The sequence below is a fragment of the Gracilinanus agilis genome, chromosome 3 (genome assembly GCF_016433145.1).
Source record: "Gracilinanus agilis isolate LMUSP501 chromosome 3, AgileGrace, whole genome shotgun sequence".
NCBI lineage: Eukaryota > Metazoa > Chordata > Mammalia > Didelphimorphia > Didelphidae > Gracilinanus > Gracilinanus agilis.
The window spans coordinates 297,902,216-297,928,424 of NC_058132.1; the positions used below are offsets into that span (position 1 = coordinate 297,902,216).

At 38.4% G+C, this 26,209-nt stretch overlaps 1 protein-coding gene across 1 annotated transcript in view; it reads left to right on the forward strand.

Moving 5' to 3' along the window:
* The window catches only part of MAP3K19 (mitogen-activated protein kinase kinase kinase 19), an 81,082-nt gene that overhangs the window by 46,011 nt on the left and 8,862 nt on the right, over positions 1-26,209 (forward strand). Inside the window, exons 7-11 of the mRNA XM_044669133.1 lie at positions 4,682-4,725; positions 9,038-11,503; positions 17,398-17,544; positions 21,482-22,179; positions 24,174-24,316. Of these exons, the coding sequence (XP_044525068.1) occupies positions 4,682-4,725; positions 9,038-11,503; positions 17,398-17,544; positions 21,482-22,179; positions 24,174-24,316 (3,498 nt within the window). The remainder of the gene's footprint in view (positions 1-4,681; positions 4,726-9,037; positions 11,504-17,397; positions 17,545-21,481; positions 22,180-24,173; positions 24,317-26,209) is intronic.

A 26,209-nucleotide genomic window follows, 5' to 3' on the forward strand; every position in this document is an offset into this window, starting at 1 on the left:
ACATTGAAGGTCATCAAATCCAATTGTTTCTAGCTCCCAAGGGAGAAGAGCATGACCTAGAATACAGACCATAATAATAATGCAATTTGTACCAGGAGAATCCCTCGATTCCTGTCCATGCCAACTTTTCTCTGGGACAGGCTACCAGCTGTTTCCTTTTACCTCACAGGAAACAGTCAATCACCTGTTGGATAATGTAAAGGTATCCTTTCAAGGACTCCAGAGACCTTTAACATTCCCACTTGGATCTGATATCACCAACTTTTAGATTTAGCAGCAGCTTCAGTAGGGAGAAAAGGACTATGATAGATAAATTATGGCAGTTTTCCTCCAGACCCCAAATCTGTCTTGCCATGGTTCCTGCCTCAAAGAATGCTTTAAAGTATTTGACCATACTTATATGTGATGAATTAGTCTAGCTGGAGGTAGCCATCCATCTACCCATTGTGCTCACATTTAATCCTGCTTTTGGTTGCATCTGAAACCGTGTTCAATTCCATAGCATTTCTGCAGAGATGCCCACTAGTGATTAAAAGTCGATTTGGGGGTAGCTATTGGAGATTGGAGGTTCACTCTTGAATTCAAACTTCCAAATCACTAGATTTATGGATCTGTGCTATGGCCAACTTGGGGGGTCATTTTGAACTTATTCTTTTCTTAGAGTGAACTGTAGCTTTAACAATCTTATACCTCATCTGTGGCAATCAAAATGATCAAAGAACTTCCACTCTAGTCTTTTCTTATGACCTAAATAGGAGATCAAGCCTGGGCAAGTCCTGAAGGAAGGTATTCAGCTTCAGAATGACCCTTTCACTATTAGTCTTGGGCATTTTTCACTGATATTGTATAATTTAACCATTTTATGAGATTTGGGGAATTCACTTCCAGAACATCTGGAAGCATTGCTGAGAAGAGTAGTTTGTTATGTCTGTGTTAACCTACTACTAGACCTTAAGCCGGAGCTCTTTCTCCAGTATCAAGTTTTTTGGGATTTTTTTTAGCTTAGTTGAGACAGAGAAGTTACCTCACCTCATTTAAATTTGTCTATTTGCTAAATCAAGTAAAAGAACAATGAGGAAAAAAAGAGGGGGAGAAGAATTCCTCAAAAGGAAAACCTCACAGAAAACCCAGGAGAGAGAGTAGGCAAATGAGCAAATATTAAAAAGATTTGATTTGGTGTAAAATAAAGTGAAACAAAACTCCCAGAAAAGAGAGAAAATAGTTCAACACAACAGAGCACCAGAAAAGACAATGGGACAAAAGCAAAAAACTCATGTGTGGGTTAGAAGCTCAGTAAAAGACTTAAAGGAAGAAATGGTAGAAATTTGAGCACTAAGAAATGAAGAATGAAAAACTATTTGTTAAGCACTTAATATATGCCAAACACTAGAGAATAAATGCAAAGAGAAAGATAATTCCTGCTTTCTATAAGTTCCTCTTTCTTATGGAGGGAGACAGCATAGAGAGGAGAACAGTGGCCAGGTCAAGGTGTGTAAGTCTGGGAAGTCACAGAGATGGTATAAATGGAAAAGGAAGTCAATCGATATATCCTTTCTAGAGACAATGGTAATATTGATTTGAAGGCAGTTGTATGAGAAAGAAGTATAAATAGGTTGGGAAAGGAAGGGAGCATAGGGCTAGCACATGAGTGGCAGGGCTGAAAATGAAGGAGCACCGTACCATGGTAGGGGTTGGAGTTTAATGATTTAATTCTTTCTGGGTAGAGTTTCTGGAGATTCACTTTGGAGGGTGGTGCAAAAATGTCAGAGGAAACTAGAAGTTTATAGAATCGACAGTATTGTAATAAAGATAAGCCCTAAATTTAGTGCCTTTAGAAATGTAGTCACCATATTTCATAGCTTCATGCAGCATTATGCACACACACACACACACACACACACACACAAATCCTGAAGCAATTGGAAGTGCCAGAACCTTCACAAATTGAGAAAAAATAGTCTGAATCTCATAAAACTATTTGCCAAAGTGGTGATAAGGCTACTCAGTTTTAGACATCTTACTTTATATGAGCACCACTGAGAAAACAAAGAGTATGACTGGGTAAATCATATCCCCAAATCTAGTATTATTATCAAATATATACTCCCTAAATCATCTAGTTCTTAAGTAATTAAAAGAAAAGCTAGCAAAAAAGACAAAAATACCCAAATTGAAAAACAGCAAATATAAGTGATTTAAATATCCCTCATTCACAATTTTATAAAGATTACAGAAAGATTAATTATTAGTTGAATGAATATTTCTTGGAATGGGGTGCTAGAGATGATCTTGAAATGAAGAAAATAAGGAAAGCCTGAACCACATTCTAATCCAAGTGATAAAGCTAAAAAGACAGAGAGAGACATAAACAGTGAGACAGGCTCAGAGAAAGAAACAGATGAAGACAAAGAATAAAAAGAATCTAGAAAATGGTGTTTAAGCTTAACACAATAGAGTCTCAGAGGTATTTGTGGGAGGAGAGTGGCATTCTGTTGTTGCAAACAAACAAATTGCAGGTATCTGATGCTGATTTAAAAAATAAATTAACTGAATTTAATGGAGGAGACTACTAGCTTAATAATGACAATTTTGAAATGTTGATGGACTAAATATCCCCAAACCAGAAGAAAATGGCAAAATAGGTTATAGAACTCAATATTTTTCTGCATACACGATATATAAATAAAACATGAAGACATCTAGAGTTAAAACAAGTGGTTGGAATAAAATTTATTATGCTTCAGGCAAATCCAAAAAAGCAGGAATTGTGATCATGATTTTAGACAAGGCATCAGTAAAAATAGATACTGTCAAGAGAGACAAACAGGGAAGCTACATTATACTTAAAGCAACCACAGATAATGAACTAATATCAACATATATATTAAAATATGCTTTATTGATGCCTTTTGTCTTAACATTGCCATTTTGGGGAGGGGGAGCATAAAATCCTTCTCCCCTCCCCCCCAGATTGAACCTTCCTTTGTAATAAGTTAAAATCATTAAACAAAAATATCTGAAACAGTGACTGCATCTAAATATACATCTACATATATATGTATACAGAGTACTCTCTTTTCACAGTCACCTATTAGAAACAGTATTATTATCAAATATATACTCCCTAAATCATCTAGTTCTTAAGTAATTAAAAGAAAAGCTAGCAAAAAAGACAAAAATACCCAAATTGAAAAACAGCAAATATAAGTGATTTAAATATCCCTCATTCACAATTTTATAAAGATTACAGAAAGATAAATGAGAAGAAAATGAGAGTTCTGAACACAATGCTGGAAAACCTGGATTTGATCAACCTGTCTGATCTTGGAGAGAGTTTCAGACCTGCTTTGCCTGAATTAATATTGGTCTGTGCAATGCCCCTGAAGTTTTTTCAGAAGTTCATGCATCTGCTATTTCAGGGCTCGTGTTAGGGCAGGAGGTGGTGGACTAGCTTAATGATTTCCTCATTCACTCCTGTGACCATGCCAAACACATCTAATTTGTCTGGGCTGTCCTCCAGGAACTATGTTAGTACTCGCTATTTGCCAAGTTGGAAAAGTGCCAATATGTCAAAGAGATGGAAATTCTTGGGGACATAATGGGTGCTGGGAAGCACACAGAGATCTGTGTGCAGTAATGATGATCCTGCCTCAGGAGACACTTGAAATGGTGAAAAGCCTGCAATAGATCTTTGGTTTCAAGGGAAAAAGAAAGTTTAGAGTTTGGGAACAAGATAGGTCCATCACAGGGACCAATGGAATAGGGTTAGAAGGGTGATCCCAGCTGGCAGATCATGGGTTTCAGTACATTATTGACAAGAGTCCAGACTAGATCTTTTGATCCCACATCCATCAGTCTTCCCATTGCTGCTCCTTTTCAAGTCTGCCTAATACTTGTAGGACCAATGACCCTCTGCAGCAATTGACCTCCAGTTTATAATGAGACCTCCTCAAATCTGATATTAAAATAATAAAATTACTTCCTAGCAGTAGTATGGTGGTAAATGTTTAATGTGGTGGGGGGTGGCAGTGGGGATAAATGTATAATACACTTTTAAATTTAATTTTCATTATTAACATTTTCTCCATTACTTCCTTAAGTCTAGAATTCAATAAAACAATAAATCAAACTTTAATTCATGATACTTGCCAATTTCTGAGGTGTTCATGTTCACACTGAAAATTTAACAATTGACTCTTGTAAGCTGGTTCGAGCTGGCTCTAGCAAACCCCTACTCATAGGTGTGAATTGGGTATAGAGCAAAGGCACATGACTCACCCAGAAAGGGGAGACACAGGGGCTGAGTTGAGTGTACAGTTAGAGCCCCTCGATGGCACTGTGGAATGGGTTCTAAATTTGGAGCCAGGAGAGTTGGGTCCATATTCTGACTGCCACTTAGAACCTCCATGACTCTGGATAAGTCACTTTATTTCTTTGGGTCACAATTTTCACATCCTTCCAGCTGTGAATCTATGATCTTAGGTAGTACTTTCATGGTATAAATATCATACTTAACTTTCATGTCCTTCCTCAACAAACCTTGGCCAGAAACATTATCCTACCAACACCCTACCCAATTTTATTTCATGGTTCATTATTAGGAATACCGACTATTATTAATCTCTCTCTCTCTCTCTCTCTCTCTCTCTCTCTCTCTCTCTCTCTCTCTCTCTCTTTTAAGGTTTTACCACATCTGCTGTAAAACTTAGTAGTAGAAGTACTGAGGTAAGATATTACTTTAAAATAACTGAAATAAAAATAAAAATAGAAGTTAAGGAACCTTTTCCATATAAGATGTCTTATTCAATAACTCTGAAAATTCGATCTTTATTTCCTGGAGAAATAACCATTCATCTTCTAAGAAGGTACTAGGTGGTATTTGCTGTTCGTCCTTTAAATTTCATTTTCTCAACTTCAAATCCCTTCCATATAATGTAATAAATTACAGCAATAGTTTGCTTCATTATAATACTGTTTGGAATTTGAATGGGGCAACTAGCTAGCACAGGGGAGAGAGAATCAGCTTGGAGTCAAGAAGAGCTGAGTTCAAATCCAGCCTCAGATACTTACTAGCTCTGCAACCATGGGCAAGCCACTTAACCCTATTTACCTCAGTTTCCTCATCTGTAAAATGAGCAGTAGAAGGAAATGGCAAACTACTCCACTATCCTTGTCAAGAGAACCCCAAATGAGATCATGAAGAGTTGGAAACAGCTGAAATGTTAATAATAAAAAGAATTTAATTTAATTTAAATAAAATTTTTAGCAGAGGCTTAATAAACTAGATATAAAATGTAAAGCATTTTTAAAGGGCCATTAACTCTTCATCAGTTAGGACCCTATAGTCAGTATATGAAATATATATGAATATGTCATATATATTTATACACATAAATATATTTTATATAAATATATATAAATATAAAAACTAATTTAGAATAGGAATAGCGATAGAGACTGGACTGTATTTCACTACAGTAGAGTTTATAATGATGTATAATATAAGATGGAACTTGTAGTTAGTCAACAAGAATTCACTAAATGCCTGCAATGTGCCAGGCACTGTGCTAAGTGCTAGGGACATGACACAGAAAGGTAAAAGACAATCCCTGCTCTTAAAGAGCTCACAGCTTAATGGGGGAGATAACATACAGACAGCCATGTTCAAACAAGATGTATATTTACACATCCTTACCCACACGTGTGTATATATGTATGTATGTGTGTATATTAAAAAGTGGAGATAGTCAGAAAGAAGGCACTAACATCAAGGGGAACTGGGAAAACTTCTTGATGATGGCAGAACTTTACCTGGAACTTGTAGGAATCCAGGGAGATGAGAAAGTGGAACTGAAGAGAGAAAAATTCTAGACATGGGGAACAGCCAATGAAAATGGCAGAGCTGGGAGATGGAGTGTCTTGTGCAAGGAACCTCAGGCACTCTGGGGTCTCTAGGTCATAGAATATGTGGAAGGAGAAAAGGTGTACAAAGATTAGAAAGCTAAGAGATTAGAGGGGGCTTTGAACAACTTATAGATTTATATTTGATCTTGGAAGTAAGAGGGAGCCACTAGAGTTTATTGAATGAGGGAGGGAGGGGTGTGTGTGTGTGTGTGTGTGTGTGTGTGTGTGTGTGTGACTGTGGCCATAGCTGTGCATAAGAAAGGTCAAAGGGGCAGTGATACTGAGGATGGACACAAGCCAGAGAAACTCGAGGCTCCGCCACTAGGTAGGAGGTGATTCAGCCCAGCCCCAGGGTAGGAGCAGTGTGTGAGGAGAGAAGGAGGTATAGGCTAGAGGAGTGACAAGGGTGACAACTCATTAGATGGGGAGGGTTGAGAGTCAAGACTTTTGGATGACACTTAGGTTGTGAACTTGGAGGACCAGGAAGATAGTATTACCTTCAACAGCAATATGGAAGTTTGGAAGAAGAGAGAGTTTGAAGGGAAAGTGAATGAGTTCAGCTTTGGACTGTTGGGTTTAAGAGGTCTATGGACCATTGAGTACAAGAGGTCTATCGGGCAGCTAGAGATGAGACCAGAAGTCAAAAGAGAGGTTAGGGCTGGACAAAGAGGTCTGAGAATCATCTGTAGAGAGATGGTCATTGAATCTCTGGGAGTGGATGAGATCCTCAAGTGAGATGGTAAAGAGGAGGAAGAGAAGGGACACCCTCCGGGGGAGCTGGCCAAAGATCCAGCGAAAGAGACTAGGGAGCATTTGGCTATCCAGGAGGAGAGCCCAGATAGGATGATGTCCAGAAAACTAGAGAAAAGAGGACGTTTGATAGGTTGGAAGGCTGCAAAGAGATCAAGAAAGATGAGAATTTTAAAAAATCCTTTAGATTTGTCAATTAAGAGATCATCAGTAATTTTATTTATTTTTATACCCTTACCTTTTGTGTCAGAATCACTACTGTGTATTGGTTCCAAAGGAGAAGAGCAGTAAGGGCTTGGCAGTGGGGGGCTGAATGACTTTCCTAGGGTCATACAGTTAGGAAATGTTTGAGGTCAGATCTGAACCAAGTGCCTCCCAACTCCAGGTCTGGCTCTCAATCCACGGAGCCATTTAGATGCCCCACTATTAGTAACTTTAGAGAGAGAATTTTTCAGTTGCATGATGAAGTCAGAAGCCAGACTACAGAGAGTTAAAAAGAAAGTGAGAGGAAAAAAGGAAACATTGTAGATGGCCCTCTCAACTTTAGTCATGAAAGGAAAGGCAGATACAGGATGACAGCTTGTAGGGATGGATGGTTTTGTTGTTATTGTGGAAGATTTGGGAAACATGGGCATAAGTAGTAGGCAAACTGCCAATAGATTGGGAGAGCTTGAAGAGGAGGGATGATAGAAGGAAGATTTGCTTGAGAAGATAAGATGGATGAGATTACTCTCAGATGAAGAAACTCCCTCTGCCAAAGTAGGTCAGTGCCTTCCCTGCCCTTTCTGGTCTTAGAGAGCGTCCTAGAGCAGAGATGTCAGCCTCTGCTCACTGGCCACAAGTAGCCCCCAAAACTCTAGGCTGCAGCAATAACCAGATTAAAGTAAAATTGAGAAAGGTTTAACTAACTAAATAAAAATAGAATACAACAAGCAGATAGTGTTAATTTGTGGTTGTCTACGTCAATATGGACCTGTAGGGAGTTTCTATTTCAATTGGGCATCATGGGCTTGGAGCAATGAGAAGTCAAGTGACTTGCCAGGGTCACACAGCCAGCATTTATTAGAGCTGACTTGAACCTTGATCTCCCTGGTTTTGAGGCTGGTTTTCTGTCCTAAGATCTGATATGTACTGTCGGGGAAGAATACAGGCACTGGGCAAATGTGGCTTGATACCTCATTTATTCTTCAGGCATCTCTTTGAGATGAAGGAAAATTCTAATTTAGAGGTAAGAAAATATACTTCCAAAAGATTATGTGACTTCCTTATCTTTCTAATTCTCGTCTTCTGGCTACAGTCTTCCCTTTTTCCTCATAGGCAGGTATCCACAGTGATTATTAAAAAGAAGTATTAAATAACATAGGTCCCAAATTAGCTCCTTTTCTCCATGTGCACCTGCTGACACAGTATAAACCATGGAATTAAACACTGCCCAGAGAACAAAAAGAATAAACTTTTAAAGTCTATTTAGAGTCTCTTCCCTACTCTGTATTATAGGCCATGCACTTAGAGTTCTTACATTAGGTTATACTGACCTCTGGAGGCAAAGAACAAAAGCCAGCTCAGCTTGAAATTGGATAAAGCACAAGGGTCTATTTTAAGTCACCTGTGGTGACTAATTTTCAGACATCAGGTATGTAATATTTCTAAAACACTCTCATCAAGCTGTGACTTTCCTGGATAAATATTCATCAACAGCATTCTGGGCATGTAGGGAATCAAATAATGATCAATGTTGTGACATAAGAATAAAGTAATTTTGAATTAATAAAATGAAGAATTTTAAGACTTGGATCAATTACTATGAAAATTCCAAAAAGAGGAAGTTATCTACCTCTTGTCCTTAATAAGAAATTGTATTCAACAGGACATTCATTATTCAAATATGTAAAGCTATGAATCTTTTTTTTTTTTTTACTTTTTTTTTTTTTTATTAAACCCTTAACTTCTGTGTATTGACTTATAGGTGGAAGAGTGGTAAGGGTAGGCAATGGGGGTCAAGTGACTTGCCCAGGGTCACACAGCTGGGAAGTGTCTGAGGCCAAATTTGAACCTAGGACCTCCCGTCTCTAGGCCTGGCTCTCAATCCACTGAGCTACCTAGCTGCCCCCAAAGCTATGAATCTTAAGAGAAACTTGATTCTTTGAAATTCTTTTTTTTTCTTTTCCTTTTCAAAAATACTTTTAAAAATTGGAAATGAGATTCCAGTTAGGAAAACTGAGAGCTAAGGTAGCTCCTTGCATTTTGGCCAACTTTCCACCATACCAGAAGATAGCACTGACCAAAGAACATTCTATTTGGTTTTAATTTAGGCCCATGGAATATATAATTATTACCATTTAATATTCTAATATTCATCAGCATTTTCACTCTTCTCTTCCAGTTTTCCTTAATACCATTATCATTCTTGCCTACTGGGTCAACTCAAGTTGTTCTTCTAGAAAATAACAAGCTCCTTAAAAAGACAGAAAGACATATTTCCAGAACCATATATCCAATGCCTAATCTTATAGAGCCCACTAGTCGATCTGATGACTTTCATTTACCAACTAAATTGCAACAAACTCAGACTAGAGTCTTTGTGGACTGTAGTCTCAGAACATCTGACAGTTATAATTCCATTTGGTCTAGGAACATGTGCTCCTTTCGGAAGGATCATTGGTCCTCATCAGGGGAGGGCACTAGAGAGCATCTGGAAAGAGAAGATCTAAAACACAACAAAGCTGAAGATGGTGTACAACTTGAAGCCTCTGTCTTTGAAAAAGGCCAGTTGTGGGCATCCATTGAGAATGAGGACATTTTTAAAGAAAGTAACACTTCTGAAGAAAAAGAGACTGATCCCAAGGATGGTGGAATTAGAGATACCAAGGAGGAAAATACTCAGTGGATAACATCAAGAAAACACTATAGCTTGAGGAATGAGAACCATGAACAAGATCAAGGAATGACACATGAATCTCAAACCTTGCTCCAAGAAGTTCACCCTTTAGTAATGACGCAAGGCCAGAGAGAAGGTCCTGGAAATGCATCAGGACATCCAAATGAAACCAGTGAGCAAAATAATATTCCAGATCCTGTCTTTACACCCGTGCCTATTGTCATCACGCCCGACCCAACAGCAAACATATTCAAAAGCCACACAGGCAGAGAGAAGTCCACAAAAATAGTAGAATCAGAAACAACAGGAACAGAAATGAGTGAAATGGTGCCTCTGGTCTGCATTACTTTTCCTGGAAACGGATGCCCCAGGGAGCCAAGCACAGTCAAACAGGGTGTCTCAAAGAGAAAGAGTACTCTTCATAACAATAACACCACCTTTCATAAACTTGCTCACCAAGAAAATGACAAACATAGGATGAAGACCTACAGGAAGAAATCAGATTCAAAGACAAAGATGAACATCAGGACGTCTCAGAATCTCACAATTTCTATTGAGGGATCCATCAAACCTACTCTTCAAAAAGCAAGCATGAAAAGGCAAGTGTTCCCCACTTTAGGGCAGGCTGAGTCCAGGCCCGGGCAATCAGCCAAGCTTCAGAGAAGAGGGCCACAAATAGAAGAGAAGCCATTAGACCTCCGTGCTTTGAAACCCCAAAGGCAAGGATTTCCCTGCATCTGCAAAAATTCTGGACCAAAAAAGACAGCTGCTCCTGTTTCTGTCCCTCTGGCAAAGTCAAACTTTAATTTTTCAGACCTGAAATATAGTGATATGTTCAAGGAAATCAATTCGACTGACAAAGGACCAGGAATTTATGAAATGTTTGGGACTCCTGTATATTGTCATGTCCGAGAAGCTGGGCGCCAGGAAAGCAAATTTTATAGGGAAACGAGCTCTGCCCCAGCTAGAAGGTGCCTTTCAAACAAATGCCCTACCACACAGAATGAAAGAAATGGTAATGGCAAAGTAAGAATTTCCCAGAAAAAGGGACATCCAAAACCTCCCAAAAGTTCTCTTGGCATTAAACAAAAGCAGAAAGATTTAATTTCAAAAGAAAAAAATCACAAGTCAACAGAGGTTGTCATAGTAAATATGGAAAAAGATGATGTGATTTCAGAACTTGATTGGCATATGAAATCTTCAGGAAACACCTCTCCCTCTTGTAAAGATGAAGCTCAGCACCTTAATTCCGTTCACTCTCCAGAGGATCTTGCTGCATCTCTAAATCAGAATGAACCTGGTCCTAGCCCAGATTTGTCCAGTGGGGATAAAGTTTCAGTGGAACAATCCTCAAAGACTGAAGACCTTTCTCAGAGTCAACTACTTGCTACAAGCCTCAGAGACCTGCATGAGCTTGAAGAGAGACATCAAACCAAATCTGTAGCTTCAGTGGATATATGGTTACAGCCAAGTCAAGAGAATGCCATGGAGTCCTTATTACAAGAAAGATTCTCTATGGAGACTCTTGGAAATCTGAAAGTCAACCAGACTTTTTCTGAGACCCCAAGATCTGACAGGGTTTCCAATAAACTTTCATCGCTGACTGCTTTCTCTTTCCCAGAGAGGGCCCAAAGTGCATCTTCTCAGGCACCACAAAGCCAAAACTGGACACATTCGATGGAACACAGCAGTTTAGCAAATAAGTCAGTTACATATCAGAGCACTGAAAAAACTGAAAGCATTTCAAGCTCAATTTCTATGGACACATTGGACTCTGAAAACAAGGAAAAATTAACAGATGAATTACTAGGTTGTCTCGCAGCAGAACTATTGGCTCTCGATGAGAAAGACACAAATTCCTGGCAAATGGTGACAAATGACACAAATGCTGAAACACAAAACCCAGTCATCAGTGGAAGAGGAAATACCTTACAAGACTTTGACAAAGAGACAACAAGACTCAAAATACAGGTATATCATTGTATGGCAATGAAATTCTAGTTGTCACTATAAGTAGACTATAATTTTATTCAACAGTTAATGTGTTGATATTTTTGGTCAATCAACATATATTTACTGAGTATCTATTTTTTTGTTAGATATGTTGATTTTGTTTGGGATTATAAACAAGTATAATTCCTGCCCTTAAACAGTTAAAAAAAATTTTAAGTGAAATTTTGAATAACAGTATAAGAGTAAAACAACTACAATTAGCTCCTGATCAGTGAGACTCACTTGAAATGGCATTCAAATTTTCACTATTCAAAGTTATAAATATGCAGTGCTATTCAGGATTCACTATTCTTACTAATTATTTTATTCTTATGTTATTACATTATGTATAATTCTATTATATTTTATTATATATTTATTCATTATATAAAATATATTGTTTTATAACATTATTTTATTATATATTATAGATTTCATTCTATATTTCATTATATTTTATTATATATTTATACATTATATAAAATATATTATGTATAAATTATATATAAATATAAAATATATAAAATAATGATATAAAACATATAAAGCATATTATATGTTTTATAACATATTATATTATTATACATTCATATTATATAAGCTATACAAGTTATAACAGTACAAGAGAAGCCATAAGACGGCATGTGATTAGTTACCAAATGAATGATTACTGAGTAATTGCTTTGGGAGTTCAGAGGATGTAGATAGTGTTGAACAAAAAATATTAATATCAATAATGTACCCTATGCCTTAGGCTGAAGTCTTCCAGAAACAATATTAAATTTAACATAAATCTATATCCAAGCAATTTCTAGCTTGGAGAGAGAGATGTCCAAACTGGAATGAATAGTTAACCTTGTTTTCCAACGTGACTGCCCCAAGATTTGAGGTAATACTCACAGAAATCTTGAGCAAGGAAAAGATCCCAATATTTTAAAATGAAGTTTTGGGTTAACATTCCAGGACAGTCAAACTATTGTATATATTGAATAATCTCCAAGCTAGCTTGCATATGGTACTTTAAGGTTTACAGAACATTTTAAAATATCTCATTTTATCTTAACAACAATCCTGGGAGTTAGGTGCTATTATCTTATTTTATAGGAGAGGAAACTGAGTCAGAAAGAAATTGAATGACTCGCCCAGGGTTGCATAGGTTGCCCTGACTCATTTCCTTATTTCCTTTCTATACAATTTACCCTTAAGAGTTTCTTGCTGTGATCAACATCTTACTCTTGAATTTCAAAAGGGAAGACACTACCCATAAACAGGTCCTCCTGGTGTAAGTGCTTGCCTTAACTAGGTCATATAGAAGCTGAATTGTCAGTGTTGATCCACTTCAGAGGAAGTCTTTGTTCTTCCCATCTCCCTTGAAAAGAAAAATATGGAAAGAACTTTAGGTGAGAGAACTAGATTTTCTTAATGCTTCTAGAGAAATTGAAAAGTGGGGTTTTAAAAATATAAATCCATGACCATGGAAAAATATTTTAAAATTTTAAATTTTTTTAAATGAATCCATGATAAAGATCACTAGGGTGAATGAGATTTGAAAGGTAGGAAAATGGAGAAGTGCATTTCAGAGAGTTAAATTACTTAAGAGGTCATTTAGTTCAACCCCCTTGGTTTTTCAGATGAGGACACTGAAGCCCAGAGAAGTTGAGTGAGGCGTGTAACATAATATAGCAAATGAATTGCAGAATGTGGACCAGTGATTCCCAAAGTGGGTGCTACCACCCCCTGGTGGGTGCTGCAGGGATCTAAGGAGGCGGTGATGGCCACACTTTTTTTTGTATTACATTCTATTCTGAGTTCAATAAATAGTTTCATAATTTCCAGGGGGTGCTAAGTAATATTTTTTCTGGAAAGGGGGCAGTAGGCCAAAAAAGTTTGGGAACCACTGGGACCAAAATCAAATTCTCCAGACTCTCAGGCCAGTGTTCTTTAATAATAGTAATTATAGGGGACACCTGGCTGACTGGCTGGCTGGCTGGCTGGCTGAGTGGATTGAGAGCCAGGCCTAGAGACAGGAGGTCCTAGGTTCAAATCTGGCCTCAGACACTTCCCAGCTGTGTGACCCTGGGCAAGTCACTTGACCCCCATTGCCTACCCTTACCACTCTTTTGCCTTGGAACCAGTATGCAGTATTGATTCTAAGATGGAAGGTAAGGATTTTTTAAAAAAAGTAACTATAGCTAACATTATATATGTAAGTACTACTGTGTGGTAAGCAGTTTACAATCATTATCTCATTTGATCACACAACAACCCTGGGAGACAGATGCTATTGTTATCCGCATTTTACATATGGGAGAACTAAGACAAACAGAGGTTAAGTGACTTGCCTAGGGTCATATAGTTAGTGTCTGAGGCCAAATTCAAACTCTGATCTTCCTTTCTCCAGGTCCACAGTGTACCACCTAGCAGCTTCTTCTTTCCTTTATATCATTAGGAAGAGGCAGAAGTGAAGATTTTGTGTTAAGTAATAATTATGATGAAGAAGATAAAGATAATAACTAGTTTGTATATGGTGCTTTAAGCTTTGCAAAGCACTTTATAAATATCTCATTTTATTCTAGCAATAGGCCTGGGAGGTGGATGCTATTATTATCCTATTTTACAGGAGAGGAAACTGAGTCAGAAATAAAGTGAGTTACTCAGAGTAACAAAAGCTAAGTGTTTGAGGCAGGATTTGAAGTATTTCTCCAAGTCTAGTCTCCTTTTCACTATGCTATTTAGCTGTTTCAATAGGGATATCATGGGACACCATAAAGCAAACAAACAAAACCACTTGTTTTTAGAAGAGGATGTATGCTGGTCACTTGAGATTAGCATTTATGTGCTCTTAGATTACCCTATTAGTAACCATTAGATTAAATCAAAGACTCCAGAGAAAGACTTGCAATTACAGAATTTTGAATTTAAAAGAATCTTGGTGGTTTTGAGTTGGTTTTCTTACTTTTATACTTTACTATGTAAAATCTGTACAAAAATCTGAATTTTTAAACTAAATGTGCTGGGGTGGTGGTGCTTACCTATAAGCCTTGCAATGGGGAAGGCTGAGAGTCAGGTATCTAAGGAGCTCAGAATTCTAAGCTGCAGGAAGACGAAAACCAATCAGATATCCAAACTAGACCTGGCACCATTATGGACAGTGGAAGAGGGTGATGGCACCATATGGGCCATCTTACATCAGAAATGAGGCAGGCCAGAGCTTCCATACTGATCAACAATGGGGTCAGGCTGGGAAGAGCAGCTATACTTCAAGCCTAGCAAGATAGAGAGATCTGGTCTCCAACAAACCAAAATCCAGCTAAATAAATAATAGAATGATCGCAGAGCACTATGGTTCCTTGAAGTAGCATTTTCTCTGATACACTGAAGCATTTTTCACAAATTACCAACAGCTTGTTAGTTTAAGGGGAAAAGAATCTTAAAGTCAGATTGTTAAGACCCATTGCCAATTAGAGATCAATCCTAAATGAAGACAAAGTGTTTTGAAATAATTACATAAATCCACAAGAAAATGAAATTTTGTTTTACAAAAAATATCTTAATTTATGCACTCTATCCATCATACAAAATAGTTTACCTCCACAATATAATGAAATAATGAAACAACTCTTGAAACAAAATGTCCTTGTTTTGATGTTCCTTTTATTTGGAAGTTTAGAAATAGCTAGATGAATCCAAACAAACAAAATAGCAAAAACAACAAAAACCCCATCAAACTTTAAAATCCCATAATTTCTGTAAAGGAACTGGCCCAATGTCACACAGCTAATAGGCTTAGAATGGAAAGAAACTTCCTTTATTCCTTGAAGGTCACTTCAGAGGAGTTCCTAGCACCAAGAGAGACAGGATGATTGCCCCGGACCCCTAGCTTTAGGATGACTTCCTCAGTCCCTTTCCTGACAATAGCTGAATAATGATGAAGGTTGGTGAGTGTGGACAACTTGAGGTGTAAGTAGCAAAGCTGGACTTGAATTCAAATTTTCTGAGTTCATATCTAGTCTTCTACTGTACCATGTTCTAGACTTCAAAACAAACCATATACAAAATTTAAGATAATGAATTTTGAGGAAAAAGGACTTTAGAGATCATGTATTCTGACCTTACCAGTTTTACAGTTGAGAATCTGATGAAGGAAGCTGTTTATCACTATACAATGGATCATGGTGTTTTAGGCCTGGAAAAGGGATCTTGGTGATCATATTTTAAGCTATCTTATCCCAAGGTCCATGAACACAGTTTTAAAAATATTCTGATAACTATATTTTAAATCGTGGGTTTCCTTTGTAATCTAATGTATTTTGCTCTGAAAAGGGTTCCAAAGGCTTCCCCAGACTGCCAAAGGAGTTCCTAGTACAAAGCAGGTTAAGAACTACTTCTTTTTCTTTTTTTTTTTTTTAAACCCTTACCTTCCATCTTGGAGTCAATACTGTGTATTGGTTCCAAGGCAAAAGAGTGGTAAGGGTAGGCAATGGGGGTGACTTGCCCAGGGTCACACAGCTGGGAAGTGTCTGAGGCCAGATATGAACCTAGGACCTCCCATCTCTAGGCCTGGCTCTCAATCCACTGAGCTACCCAGCTGCCCACTAAGAACTACTTCTTAAGAAGCCCACATTACTTATTTGATAGATGAAACTGTGGGAAACAGCTTGCCCCAAATCCCACATCTAGACATGTATGTCCTCCATGGATCGTAGTGGCTCATTCTCCTGACCCTTTTGCCTGCAGTGGTTACAGATTTGTCTCTTCAAATTCCATCCACACAATAATTTTTAACCTTTATTTTCCATCTTAGAATTAATACTAAATATTAGTTCCAAGGCAGAAGAAGAATAAGGGCTAGGGAATGGAGGTTAAGTGACTTGCCCAGGGTCATATACTTAGGAAGAGTCTAAGGTCAGATTTTAACCCAGGACCTTGTATGGCTCTCAGTCCACTAAGCCACTTAGGTGTCCTCCTACCAGTAGAAAATTTAGCAAATTCCTTAACCATTCTGGCCTCCGATTCCTCAACTGTAAAATTAGTAAGGTTGGAATATATGATCACTAAGGTTCCTTTCTGTCTCAAAATCTATTATCCTGATTTTGTATATGTTTTGTTTTTAAGCCCAGGACATGGTACAGTAGAAAGAAGGCTAGATATGAACTCAGAATTCTCTGAGCCAGCTCCCTGTTACAATAATTTTTAAAAGTCTTGCTTTCATAGCCTACAATGTGCGTTTGCAAATGTTACTTCAGCAGAGTGAAGGAGGTGGTAGGGTTTTGTCATTCCCAGGTTTCCATAAGGATGCTGAGCATCCTAGAAATGAAGTGAATTTTGCCCAGAATATAATGCAGGACTTCACCCCAGTGCTTCTGACCAGCATTTTGCCATACTGCTTTGCCTTTCATACACAGAATACAGACAGATGATGGACTCCTTAATCAAAGTGTGCCACAGAATAAATACAGCTAATACATCAGAAGCAGATCCTTGAAAAATCATTTGAGTTCACTGGTTGGGAAATCTGTGTAGCCAGAATCAGAACAAAATACTCCCAGGAATTTTTTTTTCCCCTTAAGCCATCACTTTCTGTCTTAAACCCTCACCACTCCATGACAGGAGGGCAAGGGCTAGGCAAACAAGGTTAAGTGACTTGCCCAGGGTCACCTAGATAGGAAGTGTCTGATGCCAGATTCAAGCCCAGGTTGTCCCTTCTCCAAGCCTGGTGCTCTACCCACTGTGCCACTTTGCTGCACCAGCACCAGTGATTTTGAAGAAGCCAGCCACAGTAAGTATGCTCCTTTGGCCAACATTAGGGAGGCAGCTCCCATTTCCTTAGTCCATAATTGTGTATTGTCATGGTTTTCTTATTTTTTTACCAGAAGTACAGTAACAATTTCTGGCTATCTGACAAGGAAAAGCCTTTTTTCAACTTGAATGAAAAGCCATTTTCTGAAAACAGTTTAAAGCACGAAGAGCCTATTCTATGGACCAAAGGGGAAATCCTTGGGAAGGGTGCATATGGCACGGTAAGTTACAGTTAATATCAGACCCTTGGAGCCCCCAAAGAGAAAGTTTCAGAAAATGATTTTTTAAAATTATTTATTTATTCATTTACTACCAATTACATGTTATAACAAATTTCCACACAAGTTTTCCTAAGTTATGTGATTGAACGTATCTCCCTCTTTTCCTCCCTTCCTTCTGCCTTCCCAGGGCTGGCAGGCGATTCAATCTGGATTACACATGTATTATCATGTAAAACATATTTCCATATTGTTCATTTTTGTAAGTGAGTAATCTAATAAAACCAAAACCCCCAAACATAAACCCAAATTAACAACTGAAAAAATCATATGCTTTGATTTGCTTTCCCAGCAGTTCTTTCTCTGGAGGTGGACAGCATGCTTTGTCATAAGTCCTTCAGAAGTGTCCTGGGTCATCACAGTTGATCATCCCGCAATATAGCTGTTACTATGTATAATGTTTTCCTGGTTCTGCTTATTTCACTCTGCATCAGTTCACATAGATCTTTCCAGTTCTTTCTGAAATCATCCTGTTCCTCATTCCTTACAGCACAATTGTATTCCATCATTGTCTTATATCACAATTTGCTCAGCCATTTCCCGATGGAGGAATAATCCCTCAGTTTCCAATTCTTTGCCACCACAAAAAGAGCAGCTAGAAATATTTTTGTACAAGCAGATCCTTTCCCCTTCTCAGAAAGTGCTTCTTTAACCTTTGTAAGACTCAGAAAGACCACCAGCTCCCCTTATCATGGTGTTACCATGATCTTGTTCATAGGTCTGTTCTATGTACGATCCATTTTAATTTATATCTTATTGGAATGCAGAAGAAAAACATATGATCTATCATTCGCCTATATGGGGATGTGATTTGAGGTTTTTGTTTTAAAAAATTACTCTTTTACAAAAATGAATAATATGGAAATAGATTTTGAATGTTTAACCCAGTGGAACTACTTGTCAGCTCTGGGAGGGGTTGGGGAAAGGGGAGGGAGAGAACATGAATCATGTAACCATGAAAAAATATTTAAAAAATGAAATTATATTTTAAAAATTGTATCTTATCAGGGCTCTAGTCAATTCTTTGGATATTTTCCAGGAAAGGTCACAATGGCAGCAAGGAAGGATTCATGCTTCAATCCCACTTTAGTCAGACACAGAAAGTTCCAAGACAAACAGTCCTTGGGAGAAAAGGGTGCAGAGGCAAAGGCATGGGGATGGGGGAGGTCCTGGGTTCAAATATGAGCCCAGACACTTCTAGCTGTGTGATCCTAGGCAGATCACTTAACCTCCATTGTCTAGCCCTTGCTGCTCTTCTGTATTAGAACCAATACTCTAAGACAGAAAGTAAGGGTTTTTAAAAAAAATTTGCCTTTTGTTCTGGTCCCCCTGACTACTCCCTCTCCTTCTAGTTAGTATAATAAGTTTATAAGTGGCTTATATAAAGTAACACTGATAGGAAGTAAGATTGCAAAGGGAACCTGGGGCAGTGAGGTGGTGCAGGGCTGGCCCTGGAATCAGGAAGACTCCTCTTCCTGAGCTCAAATCTGGCCTCAGACACTTACTGCGTGGCTCTGGACAAGTCACTTCACTTTGCCTGCCTCAGTTTCCTCATCTGTAAAATGAGCCAGAGAAGGAAAGTGGCAAACCACTCCAGTATCACTGTCAAGAAAACCCCATCATGTAACCATGGATAATTTTATAAAAAATAAAAATTATTAAAAAAAAAAAAAAGAAAACCCCAAATGAGGCCATGAAGAGTCAGACATGGCTGACTGACCACATGACAACAGAAGTCATCCACAGTTTGTCTCATAAGTTGAGGAAGCATAACTGTTACTTGCAGCCTGTCTCATAAATCAGGGGAATGTAGGAGCCGCTGGAAACTGTCCCATAAATGAATTAAAGCCATTTCCTGAGACTATGTGCTAGGGGGAAGCCAGCGAGGCTTTACTGTAAGGCCCCTTGGTTCTGCCAACTGCTCAAGGTCCAGATGCCTCAGAGAAGCTCCAGACATACTTAGTAAGATGGGCAGAACACCAGCAAATGAACTAAATCCGAAAGTACTGCTGATAGACATTAATGATCTAACATTCAATCTGCGGCACAGATAAGAGTTAGTAGTTGCCCCCCAACCTCCTGCCCCCTCTCCATCCTCTTTTCTACCCTGCCTGCCTCCCTACATCACCCTGTCCCCCATCCCCATGCCTCTGTCCCTTTCCCCCAAGGACTGTTTGTCTCAGAACTTTCCATGCTTAACTAAAGTGGGCTTAAAGCATGAATCCTTGCTTGCTGCTATTGTGATCTTTCCTGGAAAGTATCCAAAGACTAAGTATGCATGCCCACCCTCTCACCCCCCCCCACTTGACCCAGAGAGACCTCCCTTGTGGTCCCCCATTCCCTTAGACACAATAAATAATTCCATAAATTAATTGGCAATTCAGAAACTATCAAAGGTCCAGTGTAATGTAAGCTTGGGGGGAGGGATTTTGTCTTGTTTTTGAACCCCTTGTAGGGTACAAGGTCCTAGCAGGTACTTAATAAATGCTTACTTACGTCAAAGGGCAATAATGTTTGGTGTCCCAAGACGGGCGCAGCTTCATTCTTGACCTCAACATCAGGATTTTCTGCGTTTCCCTTATGAGTACTTGTGCCAGCAATGGATAGAACCAGAAAAGGAGCAAAGAAGCACTCTAACATAGACTGCTTGGAGTAATATCTACTTTTTTGGAGAGTGGAAAGGGAAATTAGAATGGGGAGTATTTCCATTATTCAATACTCTGGTTCTTAATTGCCTTTTTCCTAATTCTTCTTAATTAGATTAGAGAGATGAGTAATTAACTCTCAAAAGCCAAAAAACAGATCTGTAATAGACACCATCTACAGATAATAAGTTTATAGGATTTAATAGTCTCTATTCTGTATAAATTCAGAGTTTCATGGAGTCTTGAGGGTCTGTACCTTCAACTGTGTAAATATCTCTGATTTAATTAGCAAAAATAAATGAGAGAGGGGGCAGCTGGGTAGCTCAGTGGATTGAGAGCCAGGCCTAGAGATGGGAGGTCCTAGGTTCAAATCTGGCCTCAGACACTTCCCAGCTGGACCCTGGGCAAGTCACTTGACCCCCATTGCCTACCCTTACCACTCTTCCACCTATAAGTCAATACACAGAAGTTAAGGGTTTAAAATAAAAAAAAAATTAAAATAAAAAAAAAATAAATGAGAGGTACTAGCAGCAATGCAATGATCCAGGACAATTCTGAGGGACTTTTGAGAAAGAATGCTATCCACATCCAGAGAAAGAACTGTGGGAGCAGAAACGCAGAAGAAAAACATATGATGATCATGTGGTTCGATGGGAATATGACTGGGGATGTAGACTAAATGATCACTCTAGTGCAAATATCAATAATATGGAAATAAGTTCTGATCAATGACACATGTAACATCCAGTGAAATTGCATGTTGGCTATGGGAGGGGGGTGGGAGAATGGGAGGGAAAGAACATGAATCACATAACCATGGAAAAATTTTCTTAATTAATCAATTAAATAAAATTAAAAAAAGAGATGAGAGGCTCTTTGCACAGCTATTGTAAATTTTGGTGAGTCTCTTAGCAGTCATCTGACCTCCAGGATTCTCTAAATCTTATAGGGGCATTTGGGTGACAACTTTATCAATGATATTCATAAGAACCACTTAAAAAGGGGTGACATTTCTTCAACTGATATTTTTCCTTCCCCTCCTAGGTCCAGTTCCCAGTCATTGGAATAATTTAAGTTGCATTTTCCTCAAAGATTTTGAATTCAACTAAGGATTGAGGGAGGAAGGAAGGGCAGAGCTTAAAAAAATGCTTAGTAAATACTTAATGACGTGACTATCAAAATGCCTAAATATTGTGTGATTCCTGCTTAATGATTACCATTTGGCTTGCCTCTAGGTATACTGTGGCCTTACAAGTCAGGGCCAACTCATAGCTGTCAAACAAGTAGCTTTGGATACCTCTGATCAGGTGGCTAATGAGAGAGAATACCAGAAACTGCAAGAAGAAGTGGACCTGCTCAAGGTTCTGAACCATGTCAATATTGTGGCTTACTTGGGAACATGCTTAGAAAAGAACCTTGTAAGTATTTTTATGGAATTTGTTCCTGGTGGCTCCATTTCTAGTATTATAAACCGTTTTGGGCCCCTGCCTGAGATGGTTCTCTCCAAATACACCAAGCAAATTCTCCAAGGTGTTGCCTATTTGCACGAGAACTGTGTGGTACACAGAGATATAAAAGGGAATAATGTTATGCTCATGCCGACTGGAATAATAAAGCTGATTGACTTTGGATGCGCCAGGCGTTTAGCCTATGCAAGCTTAACTGGCACCCATAGTGAAATGCTTAAATCTATGCATGGGACACCATATTGGATGGCACCTGAAGTCATCAATGAATCCGGCTATGGAAGGAAGTCGGACATCTGGAGCATTGGCTGCACTGTATTCGAGATGGCCACGGGAAAACCACCTTTAGCTTCTATGGATAGGATGGCAGCAATGTTTTACATTGGCACTCATAGAGGGCTAATGCCTTCTTTACCAGACCACTTTTCAGAAAATGCGGCAGACTTTGTACGTGTCTGTTTAACCAGGTAAGAAACTTGGGGAGTGGCAGGGGGAAAAGCTCAAGAAATATGGAATTTTTTGCTTATTTGTATGGGCATATCAAAAGGACATATTTTTTTTACAGATTTTAAATTTTTATTGGTGTCCGTTGTTTTTATTTTAAATCACATGTATTTTCAACTACATTGCTTTGCTATCTCTTAGAACAAAGAATAAAAAGGAGGGAGGGAAGAGCAATTCAGAAAAAACTAACCAACACATACAACTTGTGTGATTCATTTATGCTCTCTTTCGCCTCAATTTCCTTAACTATATTATACAAAGGGGTTGCTTTAGATGGCCTCTGATGCCCTTTTTTAGCTTTAGAACTAGGATTTTAGAATTCTAAAATTGTGAATTGGGGGCAGGGTTCCTGCTTGGAGAGAAAGATGAGGAGCTCAGTTTTTCTGTTCTGGTGGAAACGTCCCCCCCCAGGCTGTCTGAGATCCAGCACTGGAACGGAGGTGAAAGGTCATAGCTGGAGATAAATATTGGGGAGCCAGCATCACAGAGGCAGTTGTCGAAGCAATGGAAATAGATGAGTTCTCCAAGGAAAAGAATTAAAGCGGAAAGGATTGTCTAAAGTTGGGGGTGGGAGGAAGAAGAGCCAACTGAATGAATGAAAAAGGATTTATGAAGTGCTGAGCGCTTATTATCTGCCAGGTATTATGCTAACTAGGCACTGGGGATATAAATTTGAAAAGCATGACAGTCCTTCCATTTACCTATTCCAATGAGTGAAGACTACATATATCATTAAGTCCAAATAATGAATCCCCTGAAGTGGTGACAGGTACTCAAAATTCATTCTATTCAAAATTATAATTAAGTAAAATATGGTCAATGGTTCTAGCCCAATGGAATTATGCAGTGTTGATTAGAATAATGGGACCACTTCAGGGGATTCATTATTTGCCCTCATGAGGCCACAGAGGGGGACTGGTGGTTAGGGAAGGCTATTTTGTTGAGAGAAGTTACAAGGGTGGTGAATAGCATAATAGGACAATTGATTGACGAATCCTTCAAGAGAATAGTTTTAAGCAGACTGCAGGAAATTAAGGAGTTCATAAGTGGTAAAGAAAGAGAAATAAAATGTTTAGACCCCTTCTCAGAAGTTTGACAGTAAAAGGATATAATGGGATTATCATTAAATGAATACTCTATGCCACTTGGTTGGGAGGAAAGAGTTCTGATTGGCTTTGAAATCCGACCACCTAGATGTATATCCCATCTCATGTAATTAACTTTGTGATCCTGGGTAAGTTGACTTTCCCTGGTCCTCAGTTTCCTCACCTGTAAAATAAGAGGGTGAACTAAAGGGCTTCTGAGATCCCTCCCAACTCTTGATCTAGAATTTTCTGATTATCTACAAAATGATATTTGTGCTAATTACTACACCAGGTTATTGTGAAGAAAGTGTCTTGGAAAATGTCAAGTGCTATATGAGGTATATTCCTAGGAGGCTCTAGTGTTGAGAAGGAGGAGGAGGAGGAAGAGGTGGCTTAGTCTTATCCTTTTATGTAAATATCTTAATTTTAAATTTTGTGCTTTAGAATTTTCAACGAAGTCATTTTTGTAAGCAACTTCACTTTCAAAACAAAAGAAGGCTAGTGTTATTTTAACAAGGAATAATGCCAGAACACAATATTAGCTTAAGAGCTAGTGAGTGTGGTGTAACAGACCTCTGGGAGTGTGAAGATCCACAAAGAAGGGATATAGTAAGGACCAAATGAGACAACATATGTCAAAGTACTTTGTAATTAAAGCACTCTATCAGTTATATTATTAATTATCTTATTGGTTTTCCCAAAAGTATTGGATTTAGGAAGAAAACAACCAAACCATAATTGTAAAACCTCAACAGTTGCTCCTACCACGTCAATCCAAATGCCTTATTAATGAGTGAATTTTAGTTTAAATATTCAATTGGACAAACAGTAAATGCTTATTAATCTGAAAACAATACACTGTCTATTCTTAGGGAACTTCTGGTCTTACTGACGAGTTTGCAAGCTATTACAATCTTCCCTCATGAGAGAGGAGGGGAAAGTGAAGGGAGCTGCTTCACTGCCTTTAGTTATAGAATCATAGGAACCCACCGCCAGAGCTGGAAAGAACCAGAAGGTAATTTCCAAACTTTGCAGATAAGGAAACTGAGGCCCAAGGATGTTTATTGATTTTCCCAAGGTCACACACATAGCAAGCACCAGAAATAGGATCTGAATCCAAGTCCTCTGACTCCCAAGCCAGTATTCTCTTTATCTGTCCACTGAACCACACTGCTTCCCAAAATACTGAATTGATACACTAAATGCTATAGTGGATAGAGCACCAGGCTTGAAGCCAGAAGGAAGATCTGAGTTCAAATCCAGCTCAGATCCTTACTAGTTGTATGATCCTGGGAAGGCACTTAACCCCTATTTGCCTCATTTCCTCATCTGTAAAATGGGGACACACTGGAGAAGGCAATGGCAAACAACCCCAGTATCTGTGCCAAGGACATCCCTGAACAACAGGCCACAAAGGTTACCTGGAACTGGACACAACTAAATAACAACAAAACATCTGAAATCTTTCTTTTAAATATTAAAAAAAAAAAAAAAAGGTGACCTGGTCCACATGGGAAAACCCCCAATAATAATGCACTTTAATCCTTCTTCCAATTCTAGATAATTAGAATTCTATGTTTTGTTTTATTTTTATATTTCTCATTTTTTATTTTATTTATTTTATATTTTTATTTTATTTTTTGCCAATTATATGTAATAACAAACTTCCACACAAGTTTTCCTAAGTTATATGATTGAATTTATATCCCTCCCTCCCTTCCCTTCCCTTCTCTTCCCTATCCTGGTGCTGGCAGGTGATTTGATCTGGGTTATACATGTAGTTTCAGGCAAAACATATTTCCATATTGCTCATTTTTTAAAACCCTTACTTTTTGTCTTAGAGTCAATATTGTGTATTGGCTCCAAGGCAGAAGAGCAGTAGGGGCTAGGCAATGGAGGTTAAGTGACTTGCCCAGGGTCATACAGCTAGGAAGTGTCTGAGGCTACACTTGAACCTAGGACCTCACATCTCTAGGCTTGGCTCTCAATCTACTGAGTCACCCAGGTGCCCCCGATATTGCTCATTTTTGTAAGTAAGTAATCTTATAATACCAAAACCCACATAAACAGCTGAAAAGTTACATGCATAGTTCTATATTTTAAAGGTTAATTCAATACCAGCTAAAAGTCCAATGAGAACTTAGGGTCTGATGACTATTTTATAGCTTTCAAAATAAACACAACTGGGAAATTTAGAGAAAAAAAATTGTCCCTTAAACTTACATTTGGAACTTGACCAAAGTAATTGGGCAAAATATTACTTGAAATCTGCTTTTCATTAGATTTTGCCTTTTCTAACCCAGGGATCAGCATGATCGGCCATCTGCTCTGCAACTCCTGAAGCACTCTTTCCTTCAGAGGAGTCTCTAAAGGTCAACTGTGGACGTTCTTCCAGAACCACTGTAGATGTTCAGTTGTTTCAGAACTGCTGGGAATGAAGGTTAAGGGCCTTGGATCTTCCTGTTGGAAATCTAGTATAATCCAAACTTAACCAGAACCTTGTGGTTTCATCAGCTGAAGATGTTAGCATCCTAGAACCTCGTTCTCATTTTCTTGCAGGCTTCTGGGCATCTGTTGGAGCCATACCAACTTGAGAGTCAATTGTTCACTTTTTAGTGTGAGCATGTGTACCTCAAAAATCTTCAAATGCTATATATAACTCAGGATTGATTTGTTATTTTATGACTCTCCTAGGCTTAAAGTGATGGCAAAAATGTTAATAATGTAGTTTAAACTTAAAAATGTCTCGTTTTTTTTTTGGGGGGGGGAACTCATTAAACATTACAAGCACATCCCTGATCCTATGTATATATGCAAACACATATTGTTTTTTAAAACCTTGCTTGTCAGCTTTGGGAGGGGGGAGGGAAAAGGGGAGGAAAAGAAAATGAATCATGTAAACATGGAA